The 23,722-nt window shown below is 38.3% G+C and overlaps 1 protein-coding gene across 1 annotated transcript in view; it reads right to left on the bottom strand.

Annotated features, from left to right (window-relative positions):
* KLHL1 (kelch like family member 1) overlaps nucleotides 1-23,722 on the bottom strand; it is a 240,216-nt gene that overhangs the window by 146,933 nt on the left and 69,561 nt on the right. The window contains exon 3 of the mRNA XM_052705588.1: nucleotides 11,254-11,390. Coding sequence (XP_052561548.1) covers nucleotides 11,254-11,390 — 137 coding nt within the window. The remainder of the gene's footprint in view (nucleotides 1-11,253; nucleotides 11,391-23,722) is intronic.

The following is a 23,722-nucleotide window of genomic DNA, read 5'->3' as shown; positions in this document are numbered from 1 at the left end:
AGGAATATGGTGGAATCAAGCTGTATGTAATGCTCACTTGCTCTGTATATGAGCAAAAAATTCTACTCTAGATCCATAACATATGGTAATATCATTTTATTTCATGTACACAGTAATTTAGTTTTCAGGAAAGCTGGGGAAGGACTTTTTATAAGGGCAGATAGCAACAGGACAAGGAGAAATGTTTTTAAGAGGGAGGGTAGATTTAGATTGGATATTAGGGAGAAATTATTTACTGTGAGAGTGGTGAGACACTGGAACAGGTTATTCAGTCAGGTCATGGATGTCCCTTCCCTGGAAGCATTCTGGCACACTGGCAAGGAGTGACTCATGACTGACTGGATAAGCGCTTGCAGGTACAGTTAAGTAGTGTTTGTTTGTGGAATGTTTTGTTGACATGTAAAGTGGGGGGAAGGGGAAGAGGGGAGAGGAAGTTGGAAGAGAAAACTTGAGATTGTATATAGTGGATGTGAGAACCTGTAATAAACGAAATGGACTGTTCACATCTGAGTCCGTGCCTCAGACGCTGCAAAGCAGGATGGGACTTTGAGCAATCGGGTCTAGTGGGAGGTGTCCCTGCCTACAGCAGGGGGTTGGAACTAGGTGATCTTAAAGATCCCTTCCAACCCAATTCATTTTATGATTCTATGATTCTACAATAATGAATCTGTACATTGATCCTTTCATGCATTCAGACACCCTGTGAGTAAAGATATACAGAAGACGACATGGGAAATGTCAAGGAATATGAAACAAAGGATAGAACTAATTCTTCTAAGTGTTTTTATTTTAACCTTTCACTTTCATGTGACTTTGTCAGTTTTGTTGCATTTTTGAAGTTTATGAATATCATTATTTCCATCAGTTAACCATGATGTCCAGTCTTGGTAAGGTCTATATTATTAGGTCCATAGATTTTTTTTTTACGCAAAATCAGAAAATGGCATAAAGATAGCACTTACTGAGATTTCAAACAGTAGATAAATTGCTTTCAATTATAGTTACAAAAGGAAGGTGCTTTTTTTGCAACAGGATCAAATTCCAGTGAAAAAAGAGGTTATGAAAAATATGCTACACTTCACATTGCTATTATGGACCTTTTTGACATTTCTTAGAATTACTAAATCTCATCAGCCCAGTAGCTGTCAGAGCTAAACTTTTTAGATTTAATTTTATAGTCAATTGAGAGAAACATGAGGTTTTAGAGCAGTATTCATCTGCTCTGTTTTAGTCATCCACTTTGCAAGGAAATTACTTGATCCTTAGGAGTGGCTATTTCGTGCTATCAATCACCTTCATTCGACTTGCTGAGTCACTGTTGTTATTTATGCTGGATGATATAAATTCAGTCCATCTGCTCCCAAGTACACAATGATGGAGTCATGGAATCATTAGGGATAAGATTATAAAATGCCTGGAAATGCTTTGCACCTTTTTCAACACTCTTTGGGTCCAATTCTGATTTTCGTATTCTCTGTCACTGTCAATTCTTGGCATTGATATAATGTGCAGTAATCACTTACATGCATCCATGATGAGCAGTCAAGGGAGTATGCAATAAGAAGTCATCTCCCTCTAGTAAAACACTAATCTCCACTGTTTTCTGAAGTGTATACTAATGTTTTGATTTTGGCCCATGTCTTAAAATATACATTCTACACTGTATCATCTCCTATATCTTTTATAAAGGTGAGGTTGTTTCCAGAATAGAAATAATGAGAGACAGTATTTTGTTTTTGCAGAGGCTTTTCCTGATCTAACTTTTCTATTTCTATTAACTATTATTTGCAGACCACAGTCATCAGCTGCAAGGGAGGAAGACGGGCATTCTATGTTATTTTGTGTTTACTTCCTTACAGTTCCGCATTTTGCATCAGTGAAAATTCAGTCAACTCTTTTGTTGTTGTTGTTTTTGGTTTTGTTTCTTTTATGTATGGGAACAGTTGAATCATGGTCTGAACCTCTGATTGATCACCTGAGGCAAGCACTGAGTCAGCCATGGGAGCACAGGTGAAGGTAATTCATCTGTGTGACTGGAAGGGGTGGAGCCTGGCTCCACCTCTCCTTGACCCCTATTTAACGGCTGACTGCCGCTAGATCTCTTTCTGGAGATTCCTCCCTTTGGAGTTTTTCTGTGAGCCTACGATATGGGTGAGCGTTTTCATTTATTTTTTGTTATCCCTTTCCACCATGATAATCCTTCTAGTTATGTGGTCTATAAAATACCAACTTATCCACATTACTCTGCATATTTGTTGATTGTACACTTGGTGAGCCAGGCAGGCCAAATATACTAAAAATAAATAAATAAATATAAAGGAGAACATTACCCCCCTAGACAAAACAATCTCTGGACAGATCTCAGGATTTCTGGGATCCCCTTATTATGAATTGGCACCCATAATTGGAAAATGGGGTCTCTTGTGTGTTATGGGAAGTATTTCCTTATTCTGCATGGAAGACTGTTTTCATGGATTCAACAAAGATATGGTTACAAAAGAATGACAGCTAGCTGCTTCTGCGGTGGCACAGCCACTGCTAAATGCTTTAAATCAGGGCAGCATGAGAGTCATTACCTTAGAAAATGAAAATTGGTTATTGTAAGACTACATAGAAAAATCAGAGCAAAAACTCCAAATTCTGACAGGGAAAAAAAACAACCCTCAATTTTCCAGTAGGGCAGGTCCATAACATTTTAATAATCAGGTTCCTGAATCAATGGACCTGGTTGATCCAGAACATGAAACTTCTAAATCAGATATTGATGCTCTGCTTGCAATGGATCCCTTGGAGATCCGTCCTATAAGAAGTCCAAAAAAAAACAACAAAAAAACCAAGATAGACCAGCAGGGGTGTCCCCAATCAGTGTCCTCCAGCCCAAATTCATTTATGTGTGACTGCCCATCCATATATGGCAACAGAATTAATGGACCTAGTACAATGGTTCCAAGAAAAGCCTAGAGAAGGTGTGCCAACTTGGCTATTAAGATTATGGGATTCAGGACAGAAAGTGTTGTGGTCAGTGGGCCAGAAATCTCTAAATTGGCAACTATATGACTGTGCACCCTGCCCTTAGGCAAAGGCTATACACTGGCATCCAACACATCAATGAAAACCATTCCATAATAGATTGGTTGATGGCAGCATGCCGTATGGTCTGGCCTAATAAATCAGATATGCCGTTACACACAGGGTCCTCCAATTACCTTCGTGAATTGGGTATAAAAGAGGAGATATACGAAGATACATTTGAAAGCCCAGGTATAGTAAGATTCTCAGCAAGTATGGGAGACCTGATCCTGCAGCAGGCCCCTTCCCATCTGTATGGGACTCTAGTGTCTATATTGAACACTGTAGTAACCTCAGAGTCAGTGGTCCAGCAGGCTGCCCAGCTGGTAGCTGATCTGGGGAAGACAGAGTGCCTGCGGACCAGGTGCAATATTTGAACATTGGAAGAGGCAGAAGTTCTTCCAGTACGTAAAACTAGGAGACCAACTGTACGAACTTCATAATGGGGATCCATATGGGTATCCTCCCCTAAAAAAAAGGTAAATTACTTAATCTGGGCTGGGGTTCAATTTGTGAAAATTGATCGCCAGCCCAATCATGTCCTCATTCAGCTATGGAAACAGTTGAAGGACAATCAAAAATTTCAAAATTACCCCAAAAACCTAGGGTAAGAGTTATTGACAGATTACCAATGACAACATGGAACTTGGAAGATTTTATAGTTCTTAGTAGAAAAAAGAAGACTCCTCAGGTGACTCAGGCCACAATGCCTGAGCCACCAGAGGTAGGACATGCAGCCGTAGCACAATTTATGGCATAACAAGGGATGTTAGTCCCCTGTTAGGGTATTTCAAGAATTATTCCCAAAAGCTAACTTCAGATAGACTTAGTTTATTTCATCTCTCTTTTACGCAGTGAACTTCAATACTTAAGTTTGTTTTAAGGCTGTAAATCCTGCTCATTGTGTCACACAAAAAGGGGGGGAAGGAACGAAGAAAAAAAAATAAAATTGTTCCTATATATATTCTTCCTATATACAGCAGGTATATTTCATTCCATGAGTCACTTCCTGGAAGAGGTATGAACAGAACTGCACAACACCTGGCTTCCAGTCTATTGCACACCTTTCCAGAAGTATCCCAAATGGTGTACTGTTCATTTTCCTACAAACAAAACCACACAATACACAGTTAATATCTTTTCATATCTATATCTCCATGAGATATAAACTCTCTGTTACACTAACCATAATCAAGCACTGAGCTCTGGAAAGGAAAAAAAAAAAAAAAAAAAAAAAAGGAAAAAAAAAGAAGAAAGGTATCAAGGGCAAGGATCAGCTAGCAGATTTGATTTGAAGGTGCAGTATTTTATCTCTCTTTTATATTTGTCTCAAGCTGGCTCAGACGCAGGAATACTCACCTCTACCAGAGTAAGATTTTCAGCTTTTCAGGCAATGATTTGGCAGTTTCTGCTATGGCAACACAAAACAGTTCAAATACATATTTAAAGAACAAAAGCTAACAGAGATAGTAGCATCAGCTGTCAACAGAAGATTTTTGCTTGAGTACTTCATATGGCCTGCTTTGCTTTGAGCTGGATTCCATTGCTGGGAGAAGTGAATTTTATAGTATCATCACATTCTGTAGGTACATTTTAGAATGATTGTGTGATGGACACAGAATGGAAAGGGAATGAAGGTATATTTTACAGCTCAGGGACAGGTGCAGATAAATACACGAAAGGTGAGAGATCTTTCACAAAATACCACTGTGATTTTCCTGCAGTTTTTCCTTTCCTTCAGAACTCTGGATTCATAGCTAGTCAGGTAATCTTAAGAGGATGGGCTTGAGCTCACATCACCACTGTAAGAACTTCAGAAAGAAGCATTTGAAAGAGGCAGCCCACATAACATCAGCTTGACTGATCACTTGTCTGCTTAGGAAGAAGCATGGCAGGCAACAGGTGACAAAAAAGAGGTATGGCACTTGACTGAAAGGAACTATCTCGCTATTCAGTCAGTTTTAATGTGCAATACTTGGTTCATTTTCTCTTCACAAATGATTAACTGTGAACAGAACAAGGGTAGGTTTGTAAAACAATGACACTGCAATGCACTCAAACTCTTCTGTGCAGTCTGCTCATTGCTACTCTAAGGATGGTCTGAATTTTTTCTGACATCTTATGAGTAGCAGGCTTTGCCACAACACAAAGAGACATGGTCACTAGCTATAGCTGCCTATAACAAGCTCAATCATTCTGAATGCTCAAGATTTATGAATATCCAATTCAGAGCTCTCTTCCAAGCAAGAGCTGTGCCAAAAGAATGAGAATACAACTGATTCCTTACACAACTGCAAATACTGTTTCTTAATGGAATATTCTATTTGTTTTATTGTGTACGTATAGAGCAAGGACTTAATTTTTCATTTACAGGAATGGAAGATTTCTGGTCCAGCTGGACACAAGACCCCTAGAGCAGAAAAAGAAAGATAAAGGAGAAAATCATTCTCTCATTAATTCTATGATTATCTTTCTCACAGACGTGAACTAAGTGAAAGTCCATAACTTGAATGACATTAAGTGTGGGACAGTACTGAATTACAAGCAGGGTCACATCCAGAGACAGAGGAGGATGACAATTAAGCCCTACAACTATAGTGAGGGACTCTGGAAGATTCTGTCATTATACATATAAAAAGTATAGCTAACTATGCCATCCAGAAATGCTCCTTGGTGTTGCACTTAGGCTTTAGTGATGCTTAAGTAAGAACATAATAAGGAACACAATACGGAAATGTGAACATTGTCATTTGTTCCAGAACTGGGAAGAAATGTAGCTGGAACAAAGGATCTTGGATGTAGTCAACGCAGAACATTCACAGACAGACAATCTCAAACACGACTTTGCAAGTTACTACCAGAACTCCACTTTCTGAATTGGAGAAATTCTAATGAACAATTCTGCTCTGGATATTTCCAATTCTCTTTTCTGTCAATGACTCCTAAAAATTAGTTAACGACAAGTTTTAGTTTCCCAAAGATAACTTCACAGGTGATCTATATACAAATGTTTATTAGAGATTTATACCACCCTGTATGACATATAACCAGAAGCAGTGATCTTCAGGATATGTACAGTATCAGGGATAAATCCAGATCACATTACAATGAATATCTCCTAGAGTGGATTAGTTTATAACACTGCAAGCAAGCTACTGTTATCATCACCTAGGAATCTGTAATTACTTATTTGAGTCTTCAATAATGCCTATTACATTAAACTTGTTAGAGGGAAATTCCAGACACTAAGGATAAGTGGATTGAAATGGCCTGTGTTTCACATTGAACTCTGCTGTCCTCCAAACCATGGCAGAAACATTCAAATTGCATGTTGAAGAATAATCCTGTGGCTGTGACAACTTTTGGATCACGTGAAGAAATATCTTTGAAGAATATAAAAGGTATATGTGCCAAAACTATGCTAAGTATCCTTTGCAGCCTTTATTCATTTAGGAAGCAGTTTCCATTCAGCATCAAAAAAAAAAAAAAAAAAAAAAAAAAAACCCTTTTTGGGATATCCGCTTAAACTGTATTCCGTTCTAAGGAAACCTAAGGGCTCCTGTGCTCCAAGGTAGTTTCTTTTTTGCTATCCCTATTGTCTCTCCTGTGTGTGTGATTAGATTTAACAGTCAGATATGACATTTGAAAGGCCATTCACTGAAGAGACTTCAAAATAAAATCTAACTAAAAGCTAATGCTGATACTGAAGAATGCGTAATTGATATTAAGAGAAAGCAGTAAGAAATGACAGTGTGCTTCTAATAGACCAATACATTACACACAGTTTTAATTATACAAATTGCAAGTACATTATTATTTAGTTAATACACTTAGAAAGCCTTTTAGTTATTTCAGATAAAACAATACAGTAACTGATCTTTTTATAAAATCAAATTCTTCAGTTATAACTCGTTTATGTAAAACAAACAAACAAAAAACAGTGTAAAAAGAAACTCAAAGCCCTCTAACAGCCTTTATAACGTGTTTTAGGATATCCCAAGTTTTCAGTTTTAATCAAATTGTGTTTTACTAATGCATCAAACATACCATTTTTTTTTTTAATTAGTAATGTTGCTTCTTCATAGAAACTTTAATACTCTTTACCATACAACTTTGGAAGACTAATTTTCTTGTTTTCCTTTTACTATTTCTAGATGGACATGTGCCTTTATTTAGGAGCAGCTCTTACCAAGACTGTACAGGACTTAATACTCTGCTGGCCGCCATGTAATTTCACCTTGCAAATTATTTACAAGTCTATTTGCATACATGAGTGAACACAGTCCAGTTTCACAGTGTGTCAGGACTCGGTCTTCTACTTATTCAGGGGTAGAGAGAGAGCAACATAATGTATGAATTATTTCATGTTATTACAGGCAATTTCTTTAATAGAATAGTATCTGTTTAAAAAGAAAAAAAATAAGTCTGCAAGTGCTGCCTATTTTAAAAGGTAAACAACACAACTATAAGAAAAGCAAATAAAATTAAATGAACATTGTACCTTAAGCATTTGCCCAACTTTACTCATGTATAGTCTCAAAAACATGATTGAATTTGAAACATTAGCTTTATTTAATATGCCAATTCCTCACAGATGGCAACCCCTTCCAGAATTTGATTAGAATTTAAAATATTCACTTTCCTTTGCAAATTAGATATAATCCTGACTTCACACAATTGACAAAGAGAACACATTCGTTTTTATTCTATGTATACATTCAAGACATTGTATATAATAAAAGTAACACAACTTCACCATGAAAAAGAAAAATAAACACTCTGAAAATTAATATAGCTTTTATTTCGTAGGCTAGCAGAGGTTTTTTGTTTGTTTGTTTTTTCCCTGTCGTAGTCTCTCTCTTTTTTTTTTTTTTTAAACTGCAAAAATATTTGAAGCATATATGCATAAAAGATATTCATATATAAATATATGTATAACTGTATAAATGCATACCTTATGTACTTATCTAAATAGAAGTAAAAGTGAAAATTTTTAGGATCTACTGGAAAACTTCTTTTAGATTATTAAAAAAGAAAAAAATCACAGTATTTTGTTACTCTAGTTTTTTAATAGGATGAAAAGTGAACAATTTTCCTTCAAAATAAAAACTTAAAATATAGTTTGTTCAAAGTATTTAAGAAACAAGCTACAAAGATGATATAAATGCTTACGGAAGCTGGTATTATCTTAGCAAAATATCTTTAATAGTGTGAAAAATTTCTGAATTGATCAGAATTTTGTTTACATAAATATAATTAAATTCCAATGCAAGTTTTGGATAAGTACAGGAAAACAACCTTGATTTCAAAATACATACAATCTATTCACTTTCTCTGACATTTTTATTAACACTGTTTAGTTTTTGGATTTGAAAACTCTGTTCTCTCCCTCTCTAAATGTGGTATGTAGAAGCCTCTGTTTTGGGCCAGATCATAAATTCACAGACTTGCTAAAAATAGTTAGCTAATATAATATAAAATGGTTCACTTTTAAAAATCACATTTAAAAAAATATTTGCAATGTAATAATACTCTTTGCTTCCAAAGTTTTGCAAACAAGCCCATGTTCACATATATTTTAGTGAAGTGTTCAGTCATCCTTGGGGAAAGTCTTCTCTAAAACAGCAGCAACTATACATGAAATTAAATGTTTCAGAATGCATATTTTCAAGACAATTGTAACTAGCTCCTTGGGCAAACTGTAGAATTCATAATATTTAGTACAATTAACAAATTCTATATGCACCCAACAGAAATAGATATATAGTTGTGAGACTTGTTGAAAAATCAAAATTTAATGAACCGTTTAGGAACTCTCTTGTCCAGACCCTCTAGGAGTTCAAGTATTCCCACATATATCCATTAGCACAAAAAAATACCAAATTTTAAGAAACAAGAAAAATAGCAAGGAAGTTTTGAAGTTGGTCAAGATGCCTGATGAAGAGAAATAAAGCAGAGAAACAAAGAGTCTAACAAGCATTTCAAAAAATAAGTGCAAAAGCTGAGAATAAGTCAGAACAAAGAAGCTGATGGAGCAGGAATGGATGACAGGGTAACCAAAATCTGAAGATTCTATGGAATCAAAAACATGTTCTCTTTTAGCATGCAATATAAATGTCATCACTCCTTTTGATCATCAATTATTTGTGAAATTTATTTTTAAAGCGTACACTTCAGAGTCTTATTTTGTCTCCAGAATGGGTTAGAGCTAAAAGGGTGATGGTGTGTTACCAGTGCAGGTGTTAGAAGTAAGAGATCTCTGTGACCATCTTAATTGCCAGTTCTTCAAGGTGACATTACAATGTCACATAATGCTGCTATTTTTAAGGTAGTTTGGGCTTTATTTGACAGTTCAAATGAAACAATATTAAGGATGCAAATTCACACAAGGGAAATTGGAAAACATTAAACTTACTGTGAATATCTTTTTTCACCCATTTGTGAAAGCTGGTCCTTAACCACCTGGCCACAATATGAAAGCTCCATGTTACACAGCTCATGTGAAAAACAGAATACAACATTTTGCAGAGAGAAGTCAAGGTGAATGAAGCAGCTGAAAACCTTATGCAGGAAGTAAAGTGTCTTAGCTCTTTCCTATGTTTTTGTTACTGCATCTATTCTTCACAGTTCCAAAGGTAACCAATAAAGTTCTAAGACAGCCTCATTAATTTTGAAAAGATAAGTTTTGTTTCCTTCCTTTTCCTCATTCTTTTCTTAAAATAATCTTAACCTATGCCTAATTTTTATGATTTGCTGTTTCTGAACTATGCTTTGAATTTATTTGAGATCTTTTCAGTGAAATCTGAGGCAAGAGAGCCACACTGTACTTCAGTATTTCCAGAGTTTTGTTCCCACTGGAACAACACTGTCATTCATCTTCCTCCACCTCTAATGCACTTACAGAATGATATATTGTTACCTGTAATGTGCTTTTTTTTTTTTTTTTTTTTTTTTTTTTGCTATTCTGTCCAAAGGTATTAGTGATTTTGCCTCAGTATTCCTGTTCTATTCATTTTACTCTCACACCTAGTAATGTGATTGCATCTTTCTCATGCTTGATGACAAGTGCTTACATTTTGTTCATTTCATGGGTCCCTAGTTTGAGATCTCGTGGATGACACACTGTTTTGAACAGCAAATCTAAAATTAAATGCAGTAGACACTGTCCTTTGAAGGTTTGACATTCCTATTATCTGAGCTTCTGAAACATGATTCCCAAAAAAGAACATTTTTGAACTTAGGTTATGTTTGTTTCTTGTTCTTTGTTCCTATTAAGAAAGTAAAAAACACTTAATATGTAATAAAATAAACAGCACATATCCTGATCAAATATTTCAAAGCCAAGAGCATCTTATGATTAAATTATTATTTAGACAGGATTAAAACTAAAGGTTATGCACCACCCATTTAAAATTCAAGTTAAAATCAAATGCTTAATTTAAACAATATAAGGATGTCTTTGAGGAAACAGAAAGTACCTTGTGTTTTATAATAGCATGATTTATATGCAACGCGAGACAAATTCAGACTACAAATCTTGTTGGTACCTCTTATCTTTTATTTTGTGACCTTAGTATTCTTCGATATTAATTCACTTCAGATACATTGTGCATAAAAGCTTGTTTAAGAAAGATAAAGATAAGTTTATTATGCATTAAAGCATAACATCTATTCAGAGGAAAGTTCTGAGTTATTAACTCTGTGTTACAAGCTATTCAGAAATATTATACACTCAAGTATCAGCTTATAATATTGAAAGTGAATCACAACACCCAGATCTTAACGAGAAACTTTCAAAAGATCCATATGAATATGTAAACTGGAATTAGACCAAAATAGCAATATAATGTAATCTTCAAAAATATAGGCATTCCTTCAATGACATGAAATCTGAATCCTACACATAACGAGGCACTCTTCTACATGTATTTCTAAACTAAGAGATAGATATCATTTTCTAGACTGTTCTCATGTGCTTATATGCCCAACATATTTAATAGATTAGGTATAACAGAATGTTAGAATTTAGCCCTAGAATTGGTAATTGTTTTCAGTGACTGATGTTTGTTAAAAAAAAAAGTATAGAATATAAATATAACTCATTTGCATGCAGCACATAAAACCATCAACCTAAACCTATCAGCATCTTTGAATGCAGGAAGCACAACACATGCATTACAGTACCTGTATATGCAAACTGAACAAGATCCCATAATGCATTAGGGTCAATGCCTTCCATTTTGATCTCTTCTTGCTTGGCTTCACAAACATCACTTGTAAACATGGCAGCAAAGTAGTCAGAGACAGAACTAAGAACAAGTCTGAAAAAAAAGTTAAAAGCTAGTGTTCATACATGTCTTCAAAATTCCAGATTTTCAAACTCTTAATTATTAATTTTTTTTATTATAAATTAGAAGGATCAATACATAACACATAAGCAATAAAATACAGCATGACATTTAATTCCAGTTTGATTCTGCTTCCTGTGATATGAACCAAGAGGCACGTTAACATAAGCATATAAAAATGACATAGACATTAGCTTTCAATTTTTATGATGTCTTCTGTTATGCAAATGACCTTATTGTTAGTAAGATAACCTCCCCGTATCAAAGAAAAAAGAGAAACAGTACGTAACTTCACAAGAGCTTTCGATCTTCACGAAGACTGTAAACAGCTATTGAAAAAATTTAAAAAACAAACAAAAAAACAACCATGATAATGCAAGGATGTTGCTTTTTTGTTCATGTTAATAAACATAAAAAGGAAAATAATTTCACAATACCTGCAAAATGTGCATACTTTGTTTGAAAATCTGTCAGAATCATGACAACCAACACGTATGTTTACCATTTTAACGTCATAAGTTCATACATTCTTTTAAATAACATTTGTAGAATCACAGAATGGCTTAGACTAGAAGGATCTTAGAAATTATTGAGCTCCAACTCTCCTGTCATGGGCAAAGCTGCAACCCACAAAATCTGTCTGCCCAGGGCTCCAATCAACCTGGTCTTAAATGTCTCCTGGGGTAAGGCATCCACAACTTCTCTGGGCAGTCTGTCAACAGCTCATCACCCACGAGAAAAGACGTTCTTTTCTAACATCTAACCTAAGTCTTCCCTCTTTAAAAGATTTCCCCAAATCATTCCCCCTTGTCCTATAACTATTAGACTGTCTAAAAAGATGATCTTGCTTATATGTTCCCTTCAAGTACTGGAAGGCTGCAGTGATGTCCCCCCAGAGCCTTCAATTCTCCAAGCTAAACAAGCTCAAACCGTAATAGTATGAATTTGTTAGGAATAAACATCCACAGATTATTAGAAGCAAACTACAGCTATATATAGTGTACTGCATGCTTTCTGACTTTATTTGAAATTATAATATATAAAACATTGATTAGCAACACAGGAATGACAACCAAGAAACTTGTAGGCAGTGATTATATTTACCATCATTTTATACAGTTAATGATTTTGTATGAGCTAAAAAAAAAAAAAAAAAAAAAAAAAAAAAAAAAAAAAGTAAAAAACACTAACAAAATAACAACTTATCACTCATCAACCAGTGTAATAACTGATTGCTTTGGCTCTCTTAGCTCAACTCACTAGAAAAGTAAAATATGACAGTTTTAATTAACTTCAGTGCTTTAAGCTACTATATTTTACCTGCAAGTAGAGCAGCTTGGTATCATATATATAATTTTTACTTTGGCTCTAACTATGGGAAATGACTAATTGTGATAGTTTAATCTCTCCTGATGGTATACTCAACTCTGGCAATCATGAAATTTAGAAGCTTCTAATGCATAAAAAGCTCATGTTTACACAGGTTACTCTGAAAATAATGCCTCCTATTTACATAATATTTCCATAGAAACTACAACAGATATGAAGAGCACAATAACACTACTGCAGAACACTATTTTTAGCACAGTAATCACAATTAGCCAATTCATATGGATGCACTGATGAAGATGCTCTTCATCTCATGGTGTGCCAGCTGTACATGGCCATCTGGAATGTAACTCATTTTTCTTATTGCTGCTGCTGTTGCTAAAACGCACCATCCGCTGCCTCACTGTGCTCACATACACAGTTTTGCCTCAAAAAATGTTCAATCAAACTCAGTGGGTGTCATCATTTCCACATGGCAGAATTCAACAACACACCTTTGCTTCAGACACACATCCATTTCCATGCTCTTTTGTCAGATTGCCCCTCTGCTGCCATCTGTCACACAGCAATGAGATGTTAGCAGGAAGGCTCAATCTCTACTGCTGTATCACCTATGCATCTGGGTAAATACATTCTAAATTATCTTAATGGACTGCCACAGCAAAAGAATATTCAATTCAGATGAACACATAACCAGACAAGATTCAGTCCAAACTGAAAAATCCGAAAAAACATATACACAAATGCCAAGTCTTTGGTACCTTATTTATTAAGGAAAACAGTTTAGTTCAACAGAAATAACCTGTGAGATAACTGCTCACCTAAACAAGCAAGACATATTTTTGAACAGTTATTACTATTATTATTTTTTTTTTTAATTGTTATTACTCACTACTCCATATAAATAATAAAACAGCTATTCCATCAATAGATGAAAATCAAAGAGTGAATTGATTTCTAAACATAATGTTTTTCCTTGGCAATTGTTTCAAAGGCTAAACTGAAGTGAAAGAAACTTGCTAACTACATGTAATTCAGAAAAGTTGACAGCTTTTGTAAATCCCATGCTCCAAGAATATCTAGTGCTGAGAGGAAAAAAAAAAAAAAATTAAAAAAAAAAATCAAAGCACTTACAATTAATTTGTAATGATCTGCCGCTTTTTGTATCTCAAAAGGTTCTATAATACTCCTAAATCTTGGCTTAAAGGGATTTTTACCCATCCATCAGATGTCTGAGGACGTTGTCTGTTTTCAACTGATGGTCTGTCAGTCAGAATACATAATATGCGCTTTCATCTTAGTGAATAACATTAAGTAACTCCTGGCTACAAAAAAATTGGTAGACCAAGAAAGATTTTCTCCATGCTAAGTTATAGTAAAGGTCTGAAAATCCCTAAATCAATCTTTTTTTTTTTTTTTTTCTTTTCGAATATATCATTGATATGTGTGGTTGCAATTTTTCCTACCATAACAGATTCTATTTCAGTTTTAATAAATTATATTTAATTTCAATATTCACAAGTTTTCAGGTCACCCTCTAATACAGAATCCCTTCAAATTCACGGCATATTTATTAACTGAAAGAAAAACGAACCCACCAGGTCACTTACATTATTTAAGTAAGCTCAAATGATACTTTAATGCCAACTGAGTAGTACCTCAGAGAGTACATCAAAAACTCATAAGCAGAGATTTCTCTAACATGTATAACACGAGATCATACAGTAGTTGATGAAGCAATGACTTACAATATCATTTGTTGCTCTACGCAGGATACCAACTAACATTGGTTACCCTTCACTGATAGTGGTGCACTGTAATTCTTGAAGAAGCCCTCAGACGCCCACATCAGAATCACAGAATTGTAGGGGTTGGAAGAAACCTCTAGAGATCATCGAGTCCAATCCCCCTCCCAAAGCAGGTTCCCTAAACCAGGTCACACAGGTAGGCATCCAGGCAAGACTTGAATATCTCCAGAGAAGGAGACTCCACCACCTCCCTAGGCAGCCTGTTCCAGTGCTCCGTCACCCTCACTGTAAAGAAGTTCTTGCGCACATTCATGCAGAACTTCCTATGCTGCAGCTTATGTCTCTTTCCCCTTGTCCTGTCTCCACTCACCACTGAAAAGAGACTGGCCTCACCACTATGGCCCCCACACCTCAGATATTTATAAACCTGGATCAGGTTCCCTCTCAGTCTTCTTTTCTCAAGGCTAAATAGACCCAGTTCACTTAGCTTTCTTCATAGGAGAGATGCTCCAGGCCCTTCACCATCTTTGTGGCCCTCCGCTGGACTCTTTCCAAGAGATCCCTGTCTTTTTTGTACTGGGGAGCCCAGAACTGGATGCAGTACTCCAGATGAGGCCTTACCAGGGCAGAGTAAAGGGGATCACCTCCCTCAACCTGCTGGCCACACTCTTTTTAATGCACCTCAGAATGCCATTGGCCCTCTTGGCCACAAGGGCACACTGCTGGCTCATGGCCAACCTGTCATCTACCAGGACGCCCAGGTCCCTCTCTGCAGAGCTGCTCTCCAGCAGCTCATCCTCCAGCCTGTATTGGTGCATACAATTATTCCTCCCCAGATGCAAGACTCTACACTTGCTTTTGTTGAACCTCATCCGGTTTCTTGCTGCCCAGCTTTCCAGCCTGTCCAGGTCTTGCTGAATGGCAGCACAGCCTTCAGGCGTGTCAGCCAATCCTCCCAACTTTGTATCATCAGCAAACTTGCTGAGAGTGGCCACTATCCCCTCATCAAGGTCATTGATGAAGACGTTGAACAAGACCGGACCCAGCACCGACCCCTGGGGGACACCACTGGTTACAGGCCTCCAACCACACTGCACCGCCAACAACAACCCTCTGCACTCTGCCAGTCAGCCAGTTCTCAACCCACCTCACTGTCCACTCATCTATCCCACACTTCCTCAGCTTTGTTATAAGGATATCATGGGAGACAGTATCAAATGCCTTTCTAAAACCAAGGTAGACTACATCTATCGCTCTTCCCCCATCCACCCAGCATGTGACGACATCATAGAAGGCCACCAGGCTGGTCAAGCACGACCTCCCCTTGGCGAACCTATGCTGACTACTCCTGATAACCCCCTCCTCTTCCAGTTGTCTGGAGATGGCATCCAGCACAAGCTGTTCCATCACCTTTCCAGGGACAGAGGTGAGGCTCACAGGCCTATAATTACCCGGGTCTTCCTTCTTGCCCTTTTTGAAGACGAGAGTGACACTGGCTATCCTCCAGTCTTCAGGGACCTCCCCCATTATCCAAGATCTCTCAAAGATGATGGAGAGAGGTTCAGCAATGACCTCCGCCAGCTCCCTCAGCACACATGGATGCACCCCATCAGGTCCCATGGACTTGTGGACCTTAGTACTGCCTAGGCGCTCACACACCACCTCTTTCCTGACTAAAGAGAAGTCTCCCATTCCCCAGACCCTCTCACTAACCTCCAGGGTGTGGGAAACCTGAGGGAGAGCCTTTTCACTGAGGACGGAAGTAAAGAAGGCATTCAGTATCTCTGCCTTCTCAGCATCCCCCGTTACCATAACATCCCCCTCAATTAGTAAGGGGCCCACATTCTCTCTATTTTTCCTTTTGCTGTTGACATACTTAAAAAAGCCTTTTTTATTATCCTTTATCACTTTAGCCAGATTCAATTCCAGGCTTTAGCCTTCCTCGTCGCATCCCTGCAGGCCCTGACTACATTCCTATATTCTTCCCAAGTGGTCAGACCCTTTTCCCACATTTCATGGACCTTCTTCTTTCCTTTGAGCTTGCGCAAGAGCTCCTTGCTCATCCACACAGGTCTCCTGCCTCCTTTTCCCGATTTCTTGCTCACAGGGACACACTGATCCTGAGCATGGAAGAAGAGTTGTTTAAATGCTGACCAGATCTTAGAGGCCCCCTTACCTTCTAACACCCAACACTCACGGGATAGCTCCAAGTAGGTCCCGGAAGAGATCAGGAAGGGATCCTGAAGTCCAGGGTAGCAATACTAATTTTTGCTTTATTTCTTCCACACAGGATCGCAAACTCCACCATCTACAACCCAAGCTGCCCCTTTACTTCCTTAACAAGTCCTTCCTTGTTGGTGAGAATAAGGTCCAGTAACATCCCTCCCCGTATCGGTTCCTCCACTACCTGCATCAGAAAGTTGTCTTCAACGCACTGCAGGAACAGTCTGGACCATGTGTGCCTGGCCATGTTGGTTGTCCAGCAAATATCTGGATAATTGAAATCCCCCAAAAGCACCAGCGTCTGGGAACATGACACTACATCCAGTTGCTTATGGAAGGCCTCATCAACCTCCTCATCCTGATCAGGGCGCCTGTAGTACACACCCACAACAGTGTCACCCTTACTAGTCTGCCCCTTGATTCTCACCCACAAACTCTCCACTGCTATATCACTCTCCCCCAAGTGGAGTTCAATACATTCTAGCTGCTCTCTCACATATAGAGCAACTCCACCAGCCCGCCTCGCCATCCAATCTTTCCTAAAAAGTACATAGCCGTCCATGACAACATTCCAGTCATGCAAGCTGTCCCACCACATCTCCATGATCACAATGAGATCACAACCTCACAACCCAAGCTCACAGAACATTACTTAAGGTATGCATTTGGTAAAGAAAAAAAAATTATTGACAGTCTGACCTGTTCAGTACATTTTGTCAGATATAAGTATAAATACTAAGGCTTGTACAAGCATCTCTCTTGTAGAGTACAAAATGGAACACCGTTTTACAGCCATTGCTGCCATAGTCCTTTCAGTATTTTTATGCGGATCTGTCATTAGTGTTTCCACTGTGATGTTTGCACCAAACTATATCGTCTGTAACAGCTTTAGTTGCTTTTTTTGTTTAACAGCTAGTTCAAGCAATACACAAGTCTCAGCTGCCAGATTTGAAAACAAAATATATTGTCCAGAACATTTTGGAAGTGTCAGTTCATGTCCCTGCGTCAATTTTACAGCTATCGGTTATTGTAATCAGCAAATAGAACTCTGATGTTTGAACAGAGTGAGAGAAAACAAATATGAGTCCAAGCAACTTCTCAAAATTTGGAAACAGGTGAGACAAAGTGTCACAGTGATGAAGACAAGAGCAGGTAAGGTTTTTTATGATGCAAATACAATGCAGAGGTCAGTATTTTCATTCTGAAGAACATTCAAGAAAAAAAAAGACAACACAATCAACTATGATCCTCTACTGGATGGCTTAATGACTTCATAGAATCATGGAATACAGAATCACCTGGATTGAAAAGGACCACAACGATCATCCAGTTTCAACCCCCCTGCTATGTGAAGGGTCACCAACCACTAGACCAGGCTGCCCAGAGCCACCTCCAGCCTGGCCTTGAATGCCTCCAGGGACTGGGCATCCACAACCTCCCTGTCACCACCCTCTGTGTGAAAAACTTCCTCCTAATATCTAACCCAAGCCTTCCCTGTCTCAGTTTAAAACCATTCCTCCTTGTCCTATTACTATCCAATTACTTATCCCCTATTAACTCCAAAAGAAAAACAATGAAAAGCCTTTCAGGAGAAAGTCAAGTCTTTGGATACTGCAGGCTGCCCAAGTTATCTGTATGGGGCTGGTGCAGAACTATAAAAACCTTGAACTTCCTGGATTATATGATGCAAGCCAGGCAGTTTACTTCAAGGTACCTCAAAAGAGATTAGGTAGCTGAACACCGCTCTTCACATTTTTTCTGAAGACCTCTTACTTCCTGTAACAGTCAGAAAGGTCAGGGCAGTAAAAGGACAATAAAGGAGCGCAGCAGAAGAGGGACCAGCACAAATAGAATGGTATCACAAAGAAAAAATGCTCACTCATCTCCAAAGATCCAGGCTCACAAAGAAAACTCCACCAGGAAGGAATCTCTAACCAGAGATCCTTCCCCAGTACCAGTCAGCCCCTAAATGAGGTCTAAGAGAGATGCAGCCAGGCTCCACCCCTTCCAGTCACACAGCTGAATCACTTTCATCTGTGCTCCCAGTGCTGCCGGGTCCTTTCTCCAGGTGCTCAATCAGTAGTTCAGGCAGTGACTCCTTTCCCCAGTGCTCAATCAGTGGTTCAGGACAATTTAAAAGTTACCACACGTGACTGCACAGAGAGGAGGCATCGGTGGCAGTGGGCAAGGCTGAGTTTCTCCTCCACAAGTGGGGGTGTGTGTTCCAGAGCTACTGTGATCTATTGAGACACAGAGCAACCGTTTGCCACTCATTCATGTGACTGCATAGTGAGGAGACTTGTTGTATCACTGTACAGTATAGAATGCAGGGGCAGCTGTTAACGGGCTGATAACACAGCATGAGCAGAGCCAGCACTGCCGGTACAGGGCAGAGCAGATCAGTCACACCCCATTACGGCTACCCTAATAGTGCTGGTGTGCTGTGGCTGCACCCCGGCAGAAGGCTACTGCTAGGAAAATTATCCCATGCGCACACATAAAAAAAGGCTGCCGCCAAGAAAATGTAGAGACCCAGAGAGAGACAGACAACAAGATGCTAGTGCACAGGTCTATGGCTGTAGTGAGTGCCAGAACCTGGTCTTTGCAGTGCAGGGTGTCGGAGACAGCACTTGTGTAAGATGCAACCAGCTGAATGATTTAGTTTGCTCAGTGGCTGACCTGAAGGAGGAGGTGGAGAGGCTGAGGAGCACTGGGGAATGTGAGAGGGAGACTGATTGGTGGTTCCAGTCCCTGAGATCTTAGCAGCCAGTTGAGGATCCACATGAAGCACTTCACCCCCTAAGGCCTTGCTAACAGGGGAACCAGCAGGCAGACACTGTTCCTGCTACAGTGAACCCCCTGTCCTCTCTTACCCCTAATAAGAATGGTGATGAATTGAGCGACAGGGGGCAATGGCAAAAGGTCCCTGCCTGGGGGGGGAGGAGGAGCAGGCACACTTGCCCAGCAATTTTCCTACCTCCCCAGCTGCCCTTGCAGAATAGGCACAGTGCTCTGCAGGGACAACTGGATGTATGAATCCTTCTTTCTGACTCAAAGCTTGCTTTCTGAGGTATTTCTTGTGATAAGACACTAGGAGATGAGATATGGGTGTTGCTGTGTTAAATCAACATCACTGTGTGGACAATTTTACATTTGAAAGTGTTTCTTTGGAGCTGTGTACCTTCAGAAGACAGTGCTCAGGACTATTTACTGGTGGAAGATATAGCATGTGACCAAATAACTCCAGTTTGCTATGGAAGACTGGGAGATGATACCACTGTATCCTTTGAAGGCAAGACACAAGTTGGCGCCTCCCTGCTCTCTCTCATCTGCTGGTAAGGCAAGGAAGATAGGAACAAAGGAGTTTCTGCTGAGATCCCAGAGCAACTCCAAAGAGAGGTGACTCGACCACTTTGGACTTATAAATAAGTTGGTGCTACCATTGAAAAGGGGCCATCATCGCCATGGTCACCATCATCAACAGAGCAACGATGCCCAACAACCCACCACTACTGAAGATCGATGACTGAACTATGAACTACGTTGGATCCATGGTGGTGACTATCTCCCTCTTGCTTCCTATAAAGACCCCTTTCTTCTATTTCCTATCTTTTCTGTCGCCCTCCTTCCCTTCCCCATTACCCTAATTCATAATAGTGTCCGTCCTCCCCTTCCCCATCTCCCTAATTAAAATTTGTAATAAACTGATCAGACCAACATTTGAACCATTATTTCTTAATCTCAAGCTGGGTATACAGATATTAAAAGAACCTCTTCTCCCTCCTATAAATTGGAGCGAGACACTGGACCAGTGGGGATGATGGTTCTTCCCACTTAGAAGTGCCACCAAAGGTGAGTCAGACTACCCTTAGTACTGAAACCTCCTCAGCAAGGAAAAAAAAAAAAAAAAAAAAAAAAAGTGTTATTGTCATTGGTGACTTGCCCCTGACAGGTACAAAGGCCCAATATGTAGACCAGACCCTCTACACAGGGAGGTCTGCTTCCTTCCAGGGTCCTGGGTTAAAGATGTAAGGAAGAAAGTTCCTTCCCTAGTACGGCCCTCAGATTATTATCTGTTTTTGTTTCAGGTAAGCAGTGATGAAATAGGAAGAACTTCCTAAGGTCTATGAAGAAGGACTTCAGAGCCTTGGGGTGACTGGTCAGAGATTTGGGAGCATAAATTGTGTTCTACTCTACCTCTCCAGCTATAGGGAATGATGAGGAACACCACCATTGCTACCACAATTTATATTATATATGCTCTTTATATTGAAAATCAGGAAGATGCCTACTCCAATGCCTACGTTTCACAGAATCACAGAATCACGAAGATTGGAAAAGACCTACAAGATCATCCAGTCCCACCATCCACTCATCACCAATAGTTCTCACTAAACCATGTCCCTCAACACAACATCCAAACATCCTCAAACACCTCCAGGGTCGGTGATTCCACCACCTTCCCGGGCAGCCCATTCCAGTGCCTGACTACTCTTTCAGAAAAGTAGTATTTCCTAACGTCTAGCCTAAATCTCCCCTGGCACAGCTGGAAGTCATTCCCTTTAGTCTTAAATTTAATTTTAATTTAAATTTACTTGATAGTATGGAAAAACAAATATAAAACAAATATGGAAAAGCAAATATAGAACTCAGTTTTCCCATGATAAACTGATCTATAAATAAAAATATAAAAATATATCTGTAACAAAGCTCAGTTTCTGTTTTTGTTTTGTTTTGTTTTTTCATTTCTTAGTCTATTCCATTCAAAATTTGGTTTTATCTGCTTAACCTCGTGTGACCAAAGTCAGAATTACAAGTTGAGAATGTAAATCTTCAATATTTTTTTTTTTAATTGGATTTTCTGTTTATAGCATAATTCATTCCCTGTTATGTGAAAGTTTTTGTTTTAAATGAATAGGGATTGATAAATTCCCGTCTTATAGCACTTACTCTTTTTCCTCCTTTGAGTCTCCGTAAATTATTTTCTTCTTTTACATTGCATTTGGTTGATTGCAAACAGTGTATAGGAAGAAAGTGCCAACTACAAAGATTTTTTTAATTTGTTTGTTTTGTAATAGCAGTGCCTGAGTTCTTTCTATTCCATACTGAAGTTATGATAAATTTCTTGTCTTTAAGAAGTTTTAGTCCAAATAGCAAATACAGAAAAAGCAAAACAAAAAAACACACAACACTGTGTATCTACAGAATTAATGAAGAAATTACAAATTCCATCTTAATAAAGTTTTAAAATGAAGGTGGACTGTTATCAGTGCAATAGTATAACTAAAAAAAAGTGAAAATATTATTTCAGCATTTCCCTTTTTAAAAATATATTACGTATTTACATTTTATTATTGTCTCTACATGCTATAGCGAAGCAGCAATGGAACTAGGTTTTACTTTTATTTTTTTTTTTTCCCGTCTTTATTTAAATTTCAACTACTTTCTGTTACAGAGGTTTACATATTTTCTCAGAATCGCTTGTGATTGCCTTCTCATGATTGCAATTCATGAGCCAGTAAAACAGATCAGGACACTTTAAAGCTGTTTGAGTCACCAGGACAATGAAGAGCAGCTGTAAGACTAAGAGTTTGGCGTGATGCCTTCAAGTGGAAAACTAGACCTCCATGATAATGTTTTATGATCTGCCTTCCAGTGAAACATTATACCTTTACTTATGAGAAATGAAAATATAGAAAATAATTAGATAAATACAAGTGACAAAAAGTAACCTGGCAGCATTAAGGCCAGAGCTTATCTGATATTATTCCTCTGTAAGTGATTGGAGAAGAGAGAAAAAAAAGACTAAATGAGACTGGAAATAACAGAGATTACAGATTGCAGATCACAATCTTTATTATATACTATGGTTTGTAATATGTTTTTATTTACCTCAAATAAAATAGTTTTATGTGGACTTTTATTGATAAGATTTTGTTTTATCCAGGATAAGATTTTATATATTTTATATATTTGCACAGGAAATGTTCCACTTAATATATACTGCTGAATATATAAATTCCACAAATACTGATTATCCTACAAGCAGGATTACAGAATACAATATCAATAATGTCTATCCTGCTTTGTGCAAAACATTAAATAGAGGAGGCACTTTGTTGATTCTATTTCTGAATAATCTGGGGGAAAATAGTGCCGGAACTGTGATACTGGTGTCAAACATAGCTGCAGTGACCATAAGACAACAGTTTAGGACAACAAATCCTGATAGCAGTCAGTAAAATGGGAAATTACAACCCCAGTTGTTAGAAGTGATTCCTGGTTGAACTCAAAAGGAAGAAGTACACAGAAGTTCTCAGCAGGGATGCACAGCCTGGGGGAAATGCAGAGGCACTGCCCCAGGATGCAGAAATTGAATTAATCAAGAAGAAAGATTAGGTACAGGTGAGAGTTAACAAAGGATGTGAAGGGAGAAAGAATTTCTTTAATTTTATTGCCAATAAGACTAGGTGATTTTTTTTTTACCACTGCTCAACAGAGCAGCAGCAAAGGACTCAGAAAAGGCTGCACTACTTAAAACTTTCTTAGGCTCAGTCTTTTTGTTGTGGTGGTTGTTGCTGCTGTTTTCTTCATACTTTCAGGACTTCTATGCTCCTGTGCCTAGTGGCAAGATCTACGGGGTACAAAGTATCCCTTACAGCAGAGGAAAAAGTACTTAGGGAGCAGTACAAGTAAATCGGAAGAGTCCGTGCGACCAGAGAGAATATATTCAAAGAGGAGTGGCTTAAGTTTGCTCAACAATGTCACAGAGAAAACGTTCTCTCTTATCTTTGTCAGACCATGACAACTGTAAGATGTTTCCAGAGACTGGAAAAGAATGTAACTTCCATCCCAAGATGTATCCCAGTTTTGTTCTTCTGATCAAAGAAATCACAAAGCAAATCTTCATAAAACTACATACATGCTGGATCACTAAAGGCAGTGAGGATAATCAGAGACTGGAAGAGGCTGCCAAGAGAGGAACCTTTGTAAATGCCAATATTT

This window comes from Tympanuchus pallidicinctus, unplaced genomic scaffold, assembly GCF_026119805.1.
Source record: "Tympanuchus pallidicinctus isolate F22 unplaced genomic scaffold, pur_lepc_1.0 scaffold6, whole genome shotgun sequence".
Classification (NCBI taxonomy): domain Eukaryota; kingdom Metazoa; phylum Chordata; class Aves; order Galliformes; family Phasianidae; genus Tympanuchus; species Tympanuchus pallidicinctus.
Note: the sequence above shows the minus strand (reverse complement) of the source record. Positions and strands in the feature narration are given on the sequence as shown.